We start from the raw sequence: 15,943 nt of genomic DNA, 5'->3' as shown, positions 1-15,943 counted from the left end.
GTTTTAATGACGACAAAACGGTGTTGGGAGACGGGAGAAGGTGGAAGGGTAAATTTGGCGATAATGGTAACCGTGAACTTAGCTTAACTATTAGTAGATTGTCAGGTAGCTCTGCAACGGGTAAAAAGTTGTATTAATATAAGCAAATGAATCTCGAAAAACCCCCTGTTACTATTTCGAGCGTCCGAACGCGTTTGCTGCCCTGATAATGCTACGGCGCGTGCATCGCGCATTTATGAAAACTAATTAAATAAGCTAGCTACGGAGGACGAGATACGGCCGCCTTGGCAGAAACATGACTAAGCTCTCCGTGTAAAGTTGCCTCTTGGCAAATCCTTATCTCGTGAAAAACTACTATATCGGGAGCTGCACCAAGACCACAACAAATTTATCAAATTTGCTGGCCGGAGGAGATCGAGCGCAGCCAGACATCGAACTCGGCGGGAGAGACAGAGAGAGAGCGTTCTTCGGCCATCATGAAGACGACGTGGAAGGATGTAAGTACCGACTCTGCTTACTTCGTTGTAGAGTCGTTTCGTCTAATGAGAGATTTACTTCTAGATCCAACCTGTGCCTACAAGCCAGGAGTTTCTCGACATCGTCCTTAGTAGAACACAGAGACGACTGCCGACGCAGATCAGGGCTGGGTTCAAGATTAGTCGTATTAGAGGTATGGTTGCTCTTTCGGATGATACCGGTGGTTTTGGAAGAAGAGGCTCTGGAAAAAGTTTTTGCATGCGCAATTGGTATAGCTGCTGATGTGATGGTTGAACGACAGCATTCTACACCCGAAAGGTTAAATATACCCAAGAGACATTTTGCGAGAAGTTCCAGGCTATTTTGGATGGATTTCCGAGGTTGCAGGATATTCACCCCTTCCGTAAGTGGTGGTCGAATCTTGATGCGAGGGTGTTTTGCAAAAAGATACCTTGACAATTTGCAGTTTCGCTGATTTGCACTTTGTTTGCGCACAGATAAGGATCTGTTGAACACTCTTTACGATGCGGATCATTTTAGAATTGCGCTCGGCCAGCTGTCGACGGCGAAGCGTTTGGTAGAAACGGTCTCTCGAGATTACGTCCGCCTCATCAAATATGCCCAGTCTTTGTTCCAGTGCAAGCAGCTGAAGCGAGCTGCCTTAGGCCGCATGGCCACCATCTGCAAGAGGTTGAAGGACCCACTGCTGTACTTGGAACAAGTGCGACAACATCTCGGTCGTTTACCATCAATCGATCCCAATACCAGGACGCTTCTTATCTGCGGATATCCCAACGTCGGGAAGTCGAGTTTCCTGAAGAGCATCACAAGGGCGGACGTCGATGTACAGCCGTACGCCTTCACAACCAAGAGCTTGTTTGTCGGCCATTTTGATTATAAGTATCTTCGATTCCAGGCGATCGACACCCCCGGTATCTTAGATCACCCTCTCGAAGAAATGAATACCATCGAGATGCAGTCGATCACGGCCATTGCGCACTTGAGATCTGCGATCCTCTACTTTATGGATTTGTCCGAGCAGTGTGGATATTCGGTGTCTGACCAGATTAAGCTATTCAACAGCATTAAACCGTTGTTTTCGAATAAACTGGTTTTCATCGTCGTGAACAAGATCGATGTGATGCGGCCTGAGGATCTGGATCCGGCAACTAAGGAGGAGCTGGACAAGCTGCTGACGATCAGCGGTGTTGAGATGCTTCAGCTCTCATGCACTACTACAGAGGGTGTAACGGCAGTCAAAAACGCCGCGTGTGACAGGTTGATTGCTGAAAGGGTGGCGCAGAAGCTGAAGACGGGGACTAACGGCTCCGGTACACCAAGTGGGAGACTTGGTGATGTTCTGGCGCGCATTCACGTTGCTCAGCCTTTGGGCGGCGTTCGCGAGACATTTATCCCAGAGGCTGTCCAGAACCTCAAGAAATACGATAAAAATGACCCAGAAAGACGGAAACTTGAACGGGATATCGAGGTTGAGAACGGTGGTGCTGGTGTGTATAACGTTGACTTGAAGAAGAATTACACACTTGCCGACAGCGACTGGAACCACGACAAGATTCCAGAAGTGTGGAACGGAAAGAACATCTATGACTTTGTGGACCCTGATATCGAAGAGAAACTCCGACAGCTGGAGGAAGAGGAGGAGAAATTGGAGGCAGAAGGATACTATGACTCAGATGAGAGTATCGAAGAGGCGGAGGATGCGGAGATCCGTATGAAGGCCGATCTAATCCGAGAGAAGAGAGTACTTTTGCGCAACGATGCCAAAATGCGAAAATCTCTCAAAAACCGTGCGCTCATCCCCCGAAGCGCCAAGGCCAAGAAGTTGTCCGAAATGGAAGCTCATCTCGATTCGATCGGCTACGACGCTACTGCATCATCCGCTCGTGCGCGGGAACAGCCTCGTGGTCGTACTACAACCCGCAGCGAGGCTGACTTCAATGAAGACGCGATGGACATCGATACAGCGGATGATCCTCGCCAGGCTGCCCTGCAAAGAGCAAAGAGTCGAGCCCGCAGCCAAGCGGCCACCAATCGTCTTGTGGATGGTGTCACTAGTACTACGGCTAGATCGAAGGCAGAGCGGTTAACGAAACTGGGCCAGAAGAAGATGAATCGGATGGCGAGACAAGGAGAAGCTGATCGTCATACTGTTGCTTCTCTGCCGAAACATTTGGTATGTTTTGTTCTCCTTTCATGAGTTGCTCTTTCTGGTGCTTCTACTAACTATATACTCCCTTTTTTGTGTAGTTCTCCGGTAAACGTACTGTCGGCAAAACGCAGCGACGTTAAGCTATTATTTCTTTTCCAGGTCAATGATGAAATGATACCGGGACTTTCCAAATGGTGGCGTTTGGTTGGCGTCTTTCTGATCTTTTTTGGGGCCATAAAGGATTGTATGCTTTTCTCTCATATGGGTTTTCAAAAGTTGATCCCAATGCAGCTCCCATATCCACATATTCTTTGGATTGGATTCTGCCAGTTTGCACATCTTAGTTACGTAATAATTCGAATAGCTAAAATACAATATCATATCAAGCTATTCAAACGATACACGTGGAGCACCGGAAGTAAGATTTCGTAAGCTCAAAACAATGAACTGGATATTCTATATTGGTAGGCTTGGGCTGGACTGTTGTTTGCTACATATAGGTTCTAATGAGCGTCTTTGACGAGCCTGCTGATATCTTTCTGCATCTGTTCTACTACAGACGCCATCAATTCTGGCTCCACGATGCTCTCTTGCCAACAGAACATGAGAACTAAACGACCATCGCCGCCGGTGATAACAGAAAGATTCACCGCGCAAGCTGCCACGTTTGCACATTGGCTGAATACCATCTTGCCAATCCGAGGTCCATTCATCTCGCATACTTTATCGTCAGTCGATTTATTTTCGTCTAGTTTCAGACCTTGAGGTGATGAGGTAGGTTTAAAGCAGCCAAGGTTAGACACTTCAAAACTCGCATCCCTGTCCTTCCCGATCATACTGGTACATAAATCCCGGTGATAGTTGCTGACATATCTCAAAAGGGCGACCTGAGAATTTTTACCCCGGCGGCGGAGGAAGTGTTCGATGTTCTTCCTTGACCGTTGTACTTCGTTCCAGGGAAAGCCCGATCCTGATTCGGTGACGGCCGCGCGTGTATACATTTCTGAGAAATCCAGCACCCAGACACCCATCGAGTTGTCTGTGACAACATCTCTTGGGAGCCATCGCCTGGCGGATACGGCACCTGCGCAGTGCAGCTTTGTATATGTCCTTGGCAGGTAGGCGAATAAAGCACTTGCGAGAAGAGTCTGAAGCGCTGCAGTGATCGTTGTGCCGTGTTCTCGACAGAGCTGCTTCAGTATTGTGGTTGTCGACTCTGAAACGGTCATGATGCGCACTTTAGTCCTCAGCGGAAGTCTTATTTTCCCGCCTGTCCATAATCGAGGGTCACGCCTACACGGGAGTTTGGCGTCCAATCCTGCTTTTAGAAGGAAGGGAAGGGAGTACGGGAGCGGATGAAGTGATTCAAGGGCAGGAAGAAGTGGCGTTTCGGGTGGCTTCACGACCAGTTCTGGATGTTTGGATCCCCCAGAGGGAGCATCTGCTAGTGCCCGTAGCAAGGTTGCATGAAAGGCCTTTCCAGATGACCCGTCTCCAATTCCATGATGATAGACGAACACAGCCACAAAGTGCCGTTCGTCATGATAATCAGCTAGGATATACAGCCTCCAGAACGGCAGTCCTGGTGTAAAAGGAGTGTCGTGCTGCGATTGTAAGAATTGTTCTAATTTATGATCCCACGACTCGACGGGAAACTCTCCATCCTGATTGTCACCATCTGGAGCGAAACTGCAGCCCCAATCGTCGAAGAAAATTGACTTGGCCAAATCGATTTCAGGCAGGCGGACAAAGTACGGTTTGCTGGTGTCCTCATCCACGGGAACTGCGGATAGCGCAGGGTGCTCGTTGATCAGTGCCCTGGACGCATGATAGATACAATCTTTCAGCGGGTATTCGGGGGACTGTGGAAGCGTATATGCCGCCGAAACAGAAACATTGTGATAGAACCCTAGGTGATGACGAGTCGTGGAATATTTCTCCAGTAGACCTGCGAGCAGTCAGCTTGTAATGTCAATTTTGTAGGATACCGAGGACACTCGCCAACACGACGCAGCTTCTCAAGCTTATGCAATTGCACCGGGGGGCTTACAATGTCAGGCATTGTTGAAATGACTCTTCGCAATGAATGCGATTCAGCATCATTAAGTGATCATCGCGAAGGCCTTACACGGGCAACAGCGGACGAAGCGAGAGCTAGGCCGGCGTGCCGGATTACCATGGTTTCGATTAACGAATCCACATAACGGAGAACGCAGATTAATTCATGGAAGGTTTTTTTTCAGGCGCCGTCTCCATGTTGTATCTTCTCTCCGTAACACTTTTACCATGGTCATCGTCGCTCCAGTCGGCGGCCTCCCTTCGACGCAGGCGGAAGAGCTAGCGCACCGCTTCCGGACGGAGAGATCGCGGAAGGGCTTGGCGTTTGTGCTGCATGCGGCTGCCAAGTGCGCTAGTGCCGGTTAGGGTTAGGCGCATCGACGCCCCCGTCAGCTGGGCCCCATGTGATCTCATCCTCTCCCGTTCCACCGTCAACCTTGTAAGTTTCCCCAGTCGTCAGCTCCACCAGCCAACGACGCCCGTCTATTGCCGACGTCAGGCCTCCACGAGTCTTCCTCATCCTGTCCGCTCTGTCCACTGAGGAACCTTTCTCTTCTCATTCTACGTCGAAGAACACTCATTGCAGGATGAAGGTCTCCAGCGCTGCCGCGTTTCTTACTCTCCTCTTCTCCCCGGTCGCTCTGGCGGCGCCTTCTCTTGCCCTGTGGAAAGACCAGTCACCTATCCAGATTGACGATGACCTCTCGGTTCCTGGAGAAAATCCCTTAAGCTTCTGCTCTTCCCCCGCAACTGATATCCTGACCATCGAGCGTGTGGACCTGTTTCCAAATCCTCCACTTCCGTAAGTTTCCCCAAGGCCTGACTGATAGTCGTTGCGTTTACTTCTGGATGGGCTAACCTGCCGGACATAGAGGCAAGACTCTCACCATCAAGGCTAGCGGTACCTTCTCCAAGCAGGTCGACAGGGGCGCAAGGGTCCTGCTCCAGGTGAAATACGGCCTTATCCGATTGATCAACCAGACCGCAGATCTGTGTGATCAAATTGAGAACGTTGATCTCCACTGCCCTCTCGAGAAAGGAAAGATGACCTTCACCAAAAACATCGATCTTCCAAAGGAAATTCCACCAGTATGTGCATCCCTGTTCTGTTTGCTGTGCCAAATGTGGGAATGCTGACGAGTATATTAGGGCACATACACCGTCAATGCTGATGTTCTCACCAAGGACGATGAGAAAGTTACTTGTCTCCATGCTGCTGTTACCTTTGAATTTGGACGCTAGTTTGGGATTCGCCTCTGCTTCCCTTGCTCCGTCCGTCCTGCCTGCCTCGAGACCGGCTTCATCACAGTTCCACAATCTCCACACGACCTATAATCCTCTTGTAACGTCTGCCGACTTCACTATACCACACTCTATCTCACTTACCGCTATACCACCGGAAGACGCTTCTAGTTTCATGAATGATTAATGGCCAATGTGTTTTTTCACCATTCTACTCGGTGTCTTCTGTACCCTCCAGAGTTTGTTTTCCCCCACCTTTTTGCGTGATAATTAATGTATCGATGATACGCAGTGACGTGGCGCACTGGGTCTGTTTCTCGGTTCAATCATGATGATTTTAGCTTTCAGGTTCAAGCGATAATTTTTTCACTGCAAGACAAGCGATTATGTTTCTACACTTGCGTCATTGGATCCAGAACTAATAGAAGCCATATGGTTTATGAGTGTCTCCCTAGAAATACTTATACGTCATCAACCTAAATCACAACAATGCAAATACATAAGGTTGCAATATGTGTAGTGCATGCTTTCATGAGGGTATCCAATTGTAAATACACAGCGTGATTCCCAATTTCCTAAAAAAAAAGAGGGGGGAGCACAGGTTATGGCCGTATATCTCCCTGGACATTTGACGATTAGAAACCTCGGCCCCAAGAATCCAGCAGCGCCCATGTCAGCGTCAGTGGCGTAGCACCCAAGAGCACCGTGCTTCAACATCCCTGGGCCCTGAATCGAATATCCGTGCTAATTTCGTAACATCATTAGAATATAACGGGTAATATTTACTCTCCAAACAATCTCCTCACGCGCCGGAGCACACTGTCCTTCTCAGGGTCATAGGGATGGTCTTTGCTCGGGATTTCGAGTACCGCTGGGAATGCTTCCGTGAAGTTATCAACGCTGTTTCGTATCCGTTCCGCGATCTATACGTGGATTGTTGATGACCTTTAGTATATGTCGGAAAAGGGACGGGAACTCTTCTTTTCTCTCTTCAGCCCATGACATACATGCTGATTTATTAATAAAACACCAATGTCCTTTCGTTCTTGGGTGAAGTTGTGGAATGCTTTTTCAATGGCAGAGGTCTCGGTCTTCGAGTCTACGACGACGAAATTACGTTGGGAATCTGGAGGGTCGGTTACATGCTATTCAAAAGTCAGTCTTTTTTTTGTTTTGCCTCTTTCTTACGGAGTTGAACGGGGATTTCAAGGACAGAAGCTAACATACACCGATGCCGGCGAGTAATAGACCCGTGACGGAGCTGCGATTCGATTGGGCGGTAAGTATGTGATCTCGATTTTCAAGGTTTCGGAAGGCTTAAGCGTACTCTTCATCACCTATGACAGCGAGGAATTGGCGCTCCTGGAGAGGATCGGGTTAGCTAACATGCGTGTATTTTCCACAACGGCGGAAGTAAGGATGTATGGGTGTACCTTTGAGACACTGGGGCCTGAGGCCATGTTGGCAGGATATAGGGTGAAAATTAACAGAAGCCTAGCGTAGAATGCCAGAAGACGTATAAAGCAAGGTAAATAAAACAGTGTTATTCGCAATAACTCGGACTCGGCTCCCGCGGCCACAAAGGAGCAAGCTGGTTCTCTCCAAGGACGACCGCGGTCGGTGCAGTTTCATGGTGCAGGTGGGCGCTGGCGGTCCGTGCATAGTTATCTGACTAAGCACTGTGTTTGATTGTGGGCCAGAAAGCGGAACTTTGTTTGTTTACGTATCTTCCCGGTTTTCACTGGTGAGAAGAACCTGTCGCAAGGGATATGGCGCAGACGGCGTGTTAATCATGAAGGCGGCAGACCTGGGCGCATAAGAGCATTCTGGTGTCTTGCAGTATTGCCAATTTGGCGTCTCTTTCTTTCTTTCTCCCTTGGTGGAAGCTCCATCGAAAATTTTCCCTTCGTGATGCCCCGGCTAATCAGGCGACGACCGTTCCTCGAGCGACTGAAAGCATACCTCAACCCGCTCGACTTTCTGCTGTGGTTATCGGAAGAATTTGACTCGAATGACTGGGCGCAGTGGGAAAAGGAGTGGGCTATACCGTTAGGCGTTGGCATCAACTGTCTATTTCTGCTCGCGCGTGCGAACAGTCGCAGTCGTAGCCAGGCGTACGATGATGTTTTTGGAGAAAATGGCGGCATCAGCTGGTTGAATTGGTTGGTAAGAAACGGAGTCGACATCTTCACTTATTGCGTTTTGGCAAAGCTGCTGATACCTGGGGTCTGTTGACTGTTAGGCCTCGTTTATCGTGCACCTCCTCGCTCTTCTGTCGGTCTTGAACGCAGTATACACATTCAATCGAAAGCGGACTTATCGACTATTCGAGGCACCCATCGATAATGCTCCCGCAACTCCCTCTGCGCAGCGAGTCAAAGTGGCATCGTCTCCGCGCTCTTCGTCCCCATTGCGCCTCATTTCCAACGTGTTATCATCCGGTTCTGCAGAGAGCAGATCGCATCCCAGGCCAGAACGGGACGTCTGGCAAATCGGTGTCTGGGACCCTCATCCTTTGGCCATTAGGCTGTTCTGTCTGTTTAGCCCTGGGCACGTTCTTGTGTATTGGCTCTTTCTTCCCACCGCGCCGTCTGACCCCCGACCGAGCATGACTATTGTGACAACCATTTTCCTGGCCACCCTCTTCACGGTTCAGCTGTCCACCCTTTCATCTTCGTTCACGCAGCAGTCGAAGGACTCCATGTTGATACATAAAGAGGTTCTGAATGAATACGACATCAAGTATGTCCATCCACGGACACAGCCTTTGATGCGTGACGTTGCAACACAGTTCAACACCGCCGACTCGTACCAGCCTCATAAAGACGAGAAGTACAACAAAGTGGAGACGTACACACCGACTGTGATGCGTCACGGATTTAAAACTAATCCTAATCCCAATTATCTCCAACATATTGACCCCGAGTCGAAAGGTGTACAGGGTACCCCGCGCAGACAGTTATTTTCCACTCCCAGGACGTCTTTCTCTGGCTCAACGAAGGCTTCAAGCGTACAGACACCGAAGTATGGAATTGATTCTTCTCCACTGATATCGCAAAGCGCTCTTCGACAGCCACATTTCCGTCCAACGCCTAGTATGGGTGACGGCGGTAGCTTGGGTGTATATTCCCATGCGCAATCCCCATTGAAGAGAAATATACCGACAAATTTAGACCAACGCAGTGCACATCGCCGTGGTGATTATGAGAGTAGAGACCATGCCCAGAGTCCTGCGAGATTGCCCAGCAGTCCTCTGAAAAGATCCAGTGTTCCTGGGGGAATAAGCGCGTCTGCAGCCGCTCAAAGATGGGGTCACTTGGCTACTCCAAGTGGAAGAAGAGAAAGTGGCAGAGTTTGATGACATTTACCGTTTTATTCACTTGAACTATATTACATTATGGCCTTTTTTATGGCGTTCGTGTCCCTATGGTTGGCTCCTACAGTTGCATCTTTGGCGTTCTCATTCTCGATATATTTCTTGATTTGAAGGATTATTATTATTCATCTGAGATGAATCATGAGCTTTTACATGTATATTTCCCAGTGAGATATGGCATAACAACAACGGAAAAATCATTGTACGCTACGTTGCTTGCTGTTTTGCCGTTGAACTTCTATCGTATTGATGCTATGGGCGAAGATGCGCCTTCCTGGCTACACCGAACAACCGATGGCAATTGCGCCTCCTGGAAAAAATTTTCTTTTTCTATATCTACGTGCACGGTCTCCATCGCTGTTGAGCTTCTCTGCTGCTGCTGGCAACGTTCGTCCCTCAAGGGTGCCACCAGCCCTGTTCCTCGCTTTGAGAGGCCTGCGTTCGTTTCAAGGATTCATTGAATTGATATTGCTACACGTATTGTTACTATTTTCAGGCCTTTTTTTTTTCGAAAATATGAGTCATGTCGCCAGCGATTGCCGAGATGTCAAGTTCGAGCACCTCTTCCTCTCCACGCATTTCTCACCAGAATCCGCCAACTAAACACCACCGCGAGAGCAAAGGGCGTCCTTCTTGGACAAGACGTGTTAAGAGTTCGTTGTTCTATGGATCCGAGTCGAGAGACAAACCCGGGTTAAACGGTCGCGGAGAGCATGGACCACCGGACCCTGCTAGCCCTAATAGGAGCTACCTTCTAAAGCTCAGGGGCCGCAAAAGGAAGGGAAAAAAAGGTGGTATCGGAGAGGCCGGGCAGATCAACTCACGGGAGACCACCAGTGACGTGGAAACAGTAAGGAGGCTGAAGGATGAGACGCTATTTGATACGTATAATCCTCCAAATATCACTGCAAGCTCTTGGGCAGATCAAAACGGACATAAACGCACTGTTAGTCGCGATGATTATTTAACCGCTCGCGGTGCAAATCCAAGAACCGGCGTCATTAGCCCGAGCATTACCACCTGCAGTAGCCATTCCGATACTTCTGGTTCGCTGGAGGAACTGGTCGACCAAAAAGACCAAAAAAAGAACAAAAAATGGCGTCTAAAGGGTGATCAGTGGATAAGTCTCGATAGAAACGAGGAGACACCACTCCCTTCTCCAGGTGCTGGAAATCTCGATGCAGACCGGGTAGTCAATATCGAAGATAGAGCACGGTCTTACGTTCGCAGATTACACCAAAGCGGTGTTCCGCACTCTCAAGTTGAGGACCGATTTGTCGTCAATATGCCGTCTGCTAGGGAACCCTGCCCGCCGACCATGACGACTCAGCAGATCTGGGAGTTTCAGAAGGCAATCGACAAAATTTACAAGAACGGAGAAACATTTCCGGATCATAATCCCCCTTTAGAGCCTGTCCGAAATAGTTCGGGTACACCGCCCAAATCGTTGTCAAGTCGAGACTATAGCAAAGACCGGCTAGGAGGTGTGACTGGACACGCAGCAAGGTGTGCTTCCATCCAAGAACCTATAGATATTACCCGCCACCCAGCTCTGCCTTCTGAACAGAGGCATTTTTTAGGGAGCATCGGGGCGAAGGGCGCAGAGAGAAGAAAATCAGGCGACCTCGCTGCCCCATCGTCACGGATGATGACGGCTACATCGTTGAAAGGGTGGCGGAACCAAGAAGCTTCCTCGGCAAAAAACAATATTCAAATGGGAGGTGTAGAACCTGCTCAGGGCCTGCATTCCAGAATGTGCTCGAGCGGTCTTTTGGACTGGAGAGACCACAAGAGCCTTACGATCTTATGTCCCAAGGCCAGTTTCCAGGAGGCTGCATCCACTATCACTACCACTATGACCAACATTACCCCTCACATGACCGGACTCCATGGCGCAATCACGAGTCCAAACCAAAAAGGAGATCCAAATCCCGCCGAAAAGACAGAACTGCGTTCTGCATCTGCCTACCTCTCCTCTCAAAAGAAACCCGCCGAAGGGCCGGCCGCCGCCGGCTACCAAAATCATACAGTAATTACGCGCAATCCCGTGGACCAGGCCAAGGGTATGGGTACGGATGGGCCTATCCCTAGGGCGGCGGTCTGCAGCCGTGATATTACATCGTACAGCATGCACTGCGCTTGTGCTTGTGCATCCTTCTGCCTCCGTATGATTCTTCACTGTATTATGAATATCCTTCTATCCTGCTTCCAGATCTCCTTGGAAACATGCGAGCATTTTCTCTCCAACCCCAAGCATCTCGAAGGGAAAACTGTTGCAAAAGAAGTGTTGTCGAATGCGAGGTATCAGTGTACTAGCTTCATTACACTCGCTTTGGTGGCATATGTAACGAGCCGTTTTATTTGTATCTTTATATTCGGGCTTCAAAATAGCTGGGTCGTGAAACTGATCATGCAGGACGGTATGTACATGAGCAGTCTGCTTTTGCTACATAGGTGGATGTCCAAGCCCGACCGAAGTACCCTAATCAACCTCTGAAGTCATTTAATCCGTTTGGATAGATGTGCTCTTCAGCTCAAGGTGCCTGTTGATAAATACGAAAAGTCATACTGAATACAACTCTGCTTCTGGTCATTCCATGTCCACATTGATGCTAGATTTGTCCTTTCTCTTCAAAAGCAATTGTTGAAGCTTGGATCGAAGAGATGCCCTGTAGTTACAAGAACAAGGAAATCACAGTATCCGAAGTAGAAAAAAAGGAAAAAGGGAAAAAAGTCATGACAGCAGCCGAGAAGGAAAAACATTAAGAAAAAAGAAAACGTAGAAAGTCTATTAGAAAGGGGGAAAACAAGGTCAATGCCCAAAAGTCGTTCCAGATCGCCAATGCTCAGTCAATAATCGTGTTGAAGATTTCATTTTGTCATCATTCGCCCCTCCAAAGGTATATCCATCTATTCATTTTAATATGTTAAAAGAAAAAAAAAAAGGCCTCCCCCCTTTTAGAATTAAGTTATCACGGTCTTATTTTGTTGAAAATTAAATTGAAGTGTTGAAAATTTCATGACCGGCCTTCCTGTTGTTTTCATCTCCGGGGTTGTATGTAGAATCAGTTTTTTGCCAACTTTCTCCTTGTTTTGAGAACACTGCCCTTGGTTCGGTTTCGAGAATGAGAGAAATCCCTTGAACACCATGCCGTTGTTAAGTGTGTATCTCGTTTTTTTGTGTTTCTGTACTCGTGGAATATGTGAGAAGAATGGTGGTTGTGGGCATCGAAGGTTCCTTGACCCAGAGGATTTGGAATGGGGTGAAGGGGTAATACAGAACGCCGCGGGACTCGATCGTAAGTCCAAAAATCAGTTCGAGGTTCCATTGGTACCGACTAAGATGTCTTTGGTCTGAGCAGCATCGCCATTCTGCCGCTCTGGATTGGTGTTGGCTGGTTGCGAGGTTGATTCCTCGATGCCGGTAGCTTCCACATCAAGATCCTTCACCACGATATCATTGAAGAGATTGAAGATGTCGTGCGTTTTGTGGAAATCATTGTTGACTACATGCTGTTAGAATTTGAGTGCGTTTAAAAAGTAGGTTCAGCCCATCTTACCGATGTTAACAAGGTACCACTCATCCATGACACGTTGGATAAGCTGCCTGCTGGGGCTACGAGCGTCGTGGCATTTTGCCCAATCATCTCCCAATCGAAATGCCTCGTCTTTCCATGCCAAAAAGCTGACTGTTTCAACAATCGTGGGTTGAATAACCTCTTTAGATGCGAAAATACCCCAAGTCACTGCATTGGGACTATCGCTGGTGTTAGTTTTCAATTCGCCATTTTTGTTAATAGCGTAGTATGTAAGATCGGGGTTCTTCTCAATACGACGGATTACTTCCCCGATCACTTCTGGAGGTATGAGCAGTTCGAGGTATGCTTTCTGATATACGTAACCGTTTTTCGGTCCCCATCCGTAGACCGGGTGGGAAGAGGACATGCCATTAACAGCTGGCTGAGAGTTAATGGTCAGGAACCCTCGATTGTTTAAATCAATCAGGTCGTGTTTGATGTCGTCGGTTTCCTCTGTTATAGGACTCTCGCTCCAGGGAAGTCTGTCGAGGCCACCCTCAAGGAATCGTATAAAGATTGCCGATAGGTCTTTGATGGACTTTGGTTCTCCCCAGAGTTTAATGTTCTGCTCGTTAGTACCCTTGAGGCCTATGCCGTAGACATCGAGTTCACCGAAGGCGGGAGAGCGAGAATCAGTCCAGCGACCGTTGGGGAATTCATCCCAAGTCTGTGTACGAGCAACGTATGACTGATGCCTGTGTCTCCAGAAGATTGGGCGAACGTCTTCGTCTCTTCGTCCAAGACCGAGGGATTGTCGCCATGGCAGAGGCTTTTGAAGAGGAGTCTCATACGATGGGATCAACTTAAGCTCCTCAAGGACCATTTTCGTAGCTTGAGCCAGATTCATAGTGTAACTAAGTTTTCAAGTGTTAGTGAGGAGGGAAAAGTTTTCGTTAACAATGTAACACCGGATAACTTACAAGTGCAAATGGCGAATCCCCGAGTCAAGAATCTTCTGGCACATATTGGCGACGAGCTTTTTGCCGATTTGCTTCACAGCGGCGTCGTCGTTCTTGACAGGTTCCAAGGCCTCCATCCATGATTCCGGGACCTTACACTTCACCCAGTTCGACCTTCTCAAGAAGGAGGCATAAGTAGATATAGGCATGATCCCAGGAAGGATTGGAACTTGAATTCCGTTTTCACGACACCTTTTCACCCAGTCAAGGAAGATATCAACGTCGTAGAACATCTGAGTAATTATGAACGTTCCGCCAGCATCGACTTTCTCCTTCAGATGCTTCATCAAAGTCTCCGGGTCTTCTTCATCCTCGCAACCCTCCGGATAGCCTGCGACTCCGATGTCAAAGTGGTTGCCATATTTCTCCCGAATGTACTTGACGAGATCCTTTGCATACCGGAACCCACCTTCTGTGGGAGCCCATGATTCTTTTTCTCGGGGAGGATCGCCACGGAGCGCTAAGATGTTGGTACAGCCGGCCTTGTGGGCACACTGTAGGGCCCAATCGACTTTTTCTCGCGGCATATCGGTGCAGGTAAGGTGCATACATGTTTCAAGGCCGTAGACCGACTGGGCGACGTTGACCATTTCGCATGTTAAATCCGACAGTCGACCTCCAGCACCCCACGTTATATCTATGAAAGCAGGACCCAGTCCGTGCATGCGATCCATACGATCGTAAAGATTCTGCACACCTTGCGCGGTCTTGGGTGGGAAAAACTCAAACGAAATACTCGGGCGCCCGGAGGCCTCCGAATGGGCCAGCTTCTCCTTGACGTGCATCCTGGGGTATCTAATAGGAAACCAAGATCGAGTCAGAAATGAAAAATTCAAAAGGCACAGCGAAATAGAAGGGGAGAGAGAGCTCAAGGCACTCAAGAAGATGCTACCAAGGGTGGTGGAGTTCGCATTGCAGGGAAATGCACAACTGTCACCCGCTCTTCACTCTCGCCCCGCATTCACGACGCCAGACAGCCAGACGGGAGAAGACAGGACCGGGAACATACCTTTCCACTCCAATGACACAGGTTCAAAGAGCCAATCGACGCTTGAGACGTTTGAACGAAAACTGCAAATGTTCACTCAAGCGGATAATCGGTTGCTTTTCCCAGTTACACTTGCTCACAGCACACTTCAACCAAGGTATCTCTTGCGGGCCCACCTGTCTGCTAGCTCCCGCAACATGTACAACAGATCAGCAGGCAGAGAAGATTACAAGAAACGGCCTCAGGGGATTTTCGGTAAAAGAGCAGGAGTTAGCAGCAAGAAATGAGCGGTCGGTGGTCCGTACGCTCTCAATGGGCTTTGTTGGCTCGAGCACCTGGATGCTGGGGCAGCAGGGTCCGAAAGCGCTGGAGTGCACTGTTAGAGATGTAGTTCAATTCAATCGCCGGTGGCTGTATGCTGCAGAGAAAGGGCTGGGAAGACTTACAGAGAAGAGAAGAAGTTGCAGTCTCGACGGAAGCGGAGCTCTGGCTGGAGATGTGCAAAGGTGAAAGGAGAGTTTTGGGCGGGCGGAAACGCAAACTTGAGTTCCTCAGCGCTCCGTAGGCGGGTCGGCTTCTGCTCAAAGTCTCCGGCAGCAAACCGCGGCGACCAGTTCCGGTCTCAGCATCACGGTCTCAAAAATCCGTCATTGACCCCGAGATAGAGTTAATACATCTGTCGTTGGCTACAGACAGCTATTTGGGGGCGGCCCTGGGTTCCAAAACTATCTAACCAACTAACTACATTATCTGTCATGCAGCGACAAAAAAAAAAAAAAAAAAACAAGCAGCCTGTGCACGCCTGCGTGACAGGAGAGAGCTGCCGTTGAGTCCAGCTGATTCATACATACGGACAACTCACTCGCACATCCAATCTCTTGGGTTTTGAGGCCTGTCTCTTTGTTCAATCCGTGCACACATTCAGGAAGTGATCCACTCCCCGGATCATAACCAGGCACAGGGGTTGTGACCAGTGGCAGCAAAGGCCAAGGGAACGCTATGACAACAACAGCTGGCGCTACTCCTTCACCGTCCTTGCACTCATGCTCCCCATAGCGCCGTTCCCGCGATACGAAGGCCAGCGCGACAGATAAC

The 15,943-nt window shown here is 48.9% G+C and overlaps 7 protein-coding genes across 7 annotated transcripts; 4 read left to right on the top strand and 3 right to left on the bottom strand.

The window, feature by feature from the left end:
- Window positions 1-430: 430 nt before the first annotated feature.
- On the top strand, window positions 431-3,040 carry CIMG_08196 (small GTP-binding protein). Its single transcript, XM_001241032.2, has 5 exons — window positions 431-497; window positions 562-670; window positions 779-880; window positions 975-2,671; window positions 2,746-3,040. Exons 1-5 carry the CDS (start codon window positions 477-479, stop codon window positions 2,785-2,787), a joined length of 1,971 nt encoding a protein of 656 aa, XP_001241033.1. The 5' UTR covers window positions 431-476; the 3' UTR covers window positions 2,788-3,040.
- A 40-nt stretch (window positions 3,041-3,080) lies between these two features.
- On the bottom strand, window positions 3,081-4,971 carry CIMG_08197 (uncharacterized protein). The gene is made up of 2 exons (XM_001241033.2): window positions 4,649-4,971; window positions 3,081-4,595 (listed from the first exon to the last, which is right to left on the bottom strand). The coding sequence occupies exons 1-2, from the start codon at window positions 4,707-4,709 to the stop codon at window positions 3,151-3,153; spliced, it is 1,506 nt and encodes a 501-aa protein (XP_001241034.2). The 5' UTR covers window positions 4,710-4,971; the 3' UTR covers window positions 3,081-3,150.
- A 207-nt stretch (window positions 4,972-5,178) lies between these two features.
- Window positions 5,179-6,425, top strand: CIMG_08198 (ML domain-containing protein). The gene is made up of 3 exons (XM_001241034.2): window positions 5,179-5,507; window positions 5,578-5,794; window positions 5,855-6,425. The coding sequence occupies exons 1-3, from the start codon at window positions 5,293-5,295 to the stop codon at window positions 5,945-5,947; spliced, it is 525 nt and encodes a 174-aa protein (XP_001241035.1). The 5' UTR covers window positions 5,179-5,292; the 3' UTR covers window positions 5,948-6,425.
- CIMG_08199 (V-type proton ATPase subunit F) lies at window positions 5,902-7,522 on the bottom strand. The gene is made up of 5 exons (XM_001241035.2): window positions 7,381-7,522; window positions 7,275-7,309; window positions 7,175-7,208; window positions 6,955-7,092; window positions 5,902-6,870 (listed from the first exon to the last, which is right to left on the bottom strand). The coding sequence occupies exons 1-5, from the start codon at window positions 7,405-7,407 to the stop codon at window positions 6,730-6,732; spliced, it is 375 nt and encodes a 124-aa protein (XP_001241036.1). The 5' UTR covers window positions 7,408-7,522; the 3' UTR covers window positions 5,902-6,729.
- Window positions 7,523-7,697: 175 nt separating this feature from the next.
- On the top strand, window positions 7,698-9,550 carry CIMG_08200 (uncharacterized protein). Its single transcript, XM_001241036.2, has 2 exons — window positions 7,698-8,113; window positions 8,190-9,550. Exons 1-2 carry the CDS (start codon window positions 7,859-7,861, stop codon window positions 9,303-9,305), a joined length of 1,371 nt encoding a protein of 456 aa, XP_001241037.1. The 5' UTR covers window positions 7,698-7,858; the 3' UTR covers window positions 9,306-9,550.
- Window positions 9,551-9,846: 296 nt separating this feature from the next.
- CIMG_08201 (uncharacterized protein) lies at window positions 9,847-11,809 on the top strand (the record flags this gene model as incomplete). The annotated part of the gene is made up of 2 exons (XM_001241037.2): window positions 9,847-11,743; window positions 11,778-11,809. 2 exons carry the CDS (start codon window positions 9,847-9,849, stop codon window positions 11,807-11,809), a joined length of 1,929 nt encoding a protein of 642 aa, XP_001241038.2.
- Window positions 11,810-11,904: 95 nt separating this feature from the next.
- CIMG_08202 (methylenetetrahydrofolate reductase) lies at window positions 11,905-15,214 on the bottom strand. Its single transcript, XM_001241038.2, has 3 exons — window positions 13,822-15,214; window positions 12,884-13,755; window positions 11,905-12,829 (listed from the first exon to the last, which is right to left on the bottom strand). The coding sequence occupies exons 1-3, from the start codon at window positions 14,643-14,645 to the stop codon at window positions 12,636-12,638; spliced, it is 1,890 nt and encodes a 629-aa protein (XP_001241039.1). The 5' UTR covers window positions 14,646-15,214; the 3' UTR covers window positions 11,905-12,635.
- Between the last annotated feature and the right edge of the window lie 729 nt (window positions 15,215-15,943).

The sequence above is a fragment of the Coccidioides immitis genome (assembly GCF_000149335.2).
Source record: "Coccidioides immitis RS genomic scaffold supercont3.3, whole genome shotgun sequence".
In the NCBI taxonomy this organism is placed as follows: domain Eukaryota; kingdom Fungi; phylum Ascomycota; class Eurotiomycetes; order Onygenales; family Onygenaceae; genus Coccidioides; species Coccidioides immitis.
The sequence above is the reverse complement of the archived record's forward strand: the minus strand, read 5'-3'. Positions and strand labels throughout refer to the sequence as shown.

Coding starts and splice junctions, on each gene's coding strand:
- CIMG_08196 (XM_001241032.2), top strand. CDS start 477: ATGAAGACGACGTGGAAGGAT. Junction 671..778: donor CAAGATTAGTCGTATTAGAG/GTATGGTTGCTC, acceptor GTTGAACGACAG/CATTCTACACCCGAAAGGTT. Junction 881..974: donor GCAGGATATTCACCCCTTCC/GTAAGTGGTGGT, acceptor GTTTGCGCACAG/ATAAGGATCTGTTGAACACT.
- CIMG_08197 (XM_001241033.2), bottom strand. CDS start 4,709: ATGCCTGACATTGTAAGCCCCCCGGTGCAATTGCATAAGCTTGAGAAG. Junction 4,596..4,648: donor TGAGAAGCTGCGTCGTGTTG/GCGAGTGTCCTC, acceptor GACTGCTCGCAG/GTCTACTGGAGAAATATTCC.
- CIMG_08198 (XM_001241034.2), top strand. CDS start 5,293: ATGAAGGTCTCCAGCGCTGCCGCGTTTCTTACTCTCCTCTTCTCCCCG. Junction 5,508..5,577: donor TTTCCAAATCCTCCACTTCC/GTAAGTTTCCCC, acceptor TGCCGGACATAG/AGGCAAGACTCTCACCATCA. Junction 5,795..5,854: donor TTCCAAAGGAAATTCCACCA/GTATGTGCATCC, acceptor CGAGTATATTAG/GGCACATACACCGTCAATGC.
- CIMG_08199 (XM_001241035.2), bottom strand. CDS start 7,407: ATGGCCTCAGGCCCCAGTGTCTCAAAG. Junction 7,310..7,380: donor CAGGCCCCAGTGTCTCAAAG/GTACACCCATAC, acceptor GATCCTCTCCAG/GAGCGCCAATTCCTCGCTGT. Junction 7,093..7,174: donor TATTACTCGCCGGCATCGGT/GTATGTTAGCTT, acceptor ACTTTTGAATAG/CATGTAACCGACCCTCCAGA.
- CIMG_08200 (XM_001241036.2), top strand. CDS start 7,859: ATGCCCCGGCTAATCAGGCGACGACCGTTCCTCGAGCGACTGAAAGCA. Junction 8,114..8,189: donor TCAGCTGGTTGAATTGGTTG/GTAAGAAACGGA, acceptor GTTGACTGTTAG/GCCTCGTTTATCGTGCACCT.
- CIMG_08202 (XM_001241038.2), bottom strand. CDS start 14,645: ATGCACGTCAAGGAGAAGCTGGCCCATTCGGAGGCCTCCGGGCGCCCG. Junction 13,756..13,821: donor GGGATTCGCCATTTGCACTT/GTAAGTTATCCG, acceptor TTGAAAACTTAG/TTACACTATGAATCTGGCTC. Junction 12,830..12,883: donor GTGGTACCTTGTTAACATCG/GTAAGATGGGCT, acceptor AACAGCATGTAG/TCAACAATGATTTCCACAAA.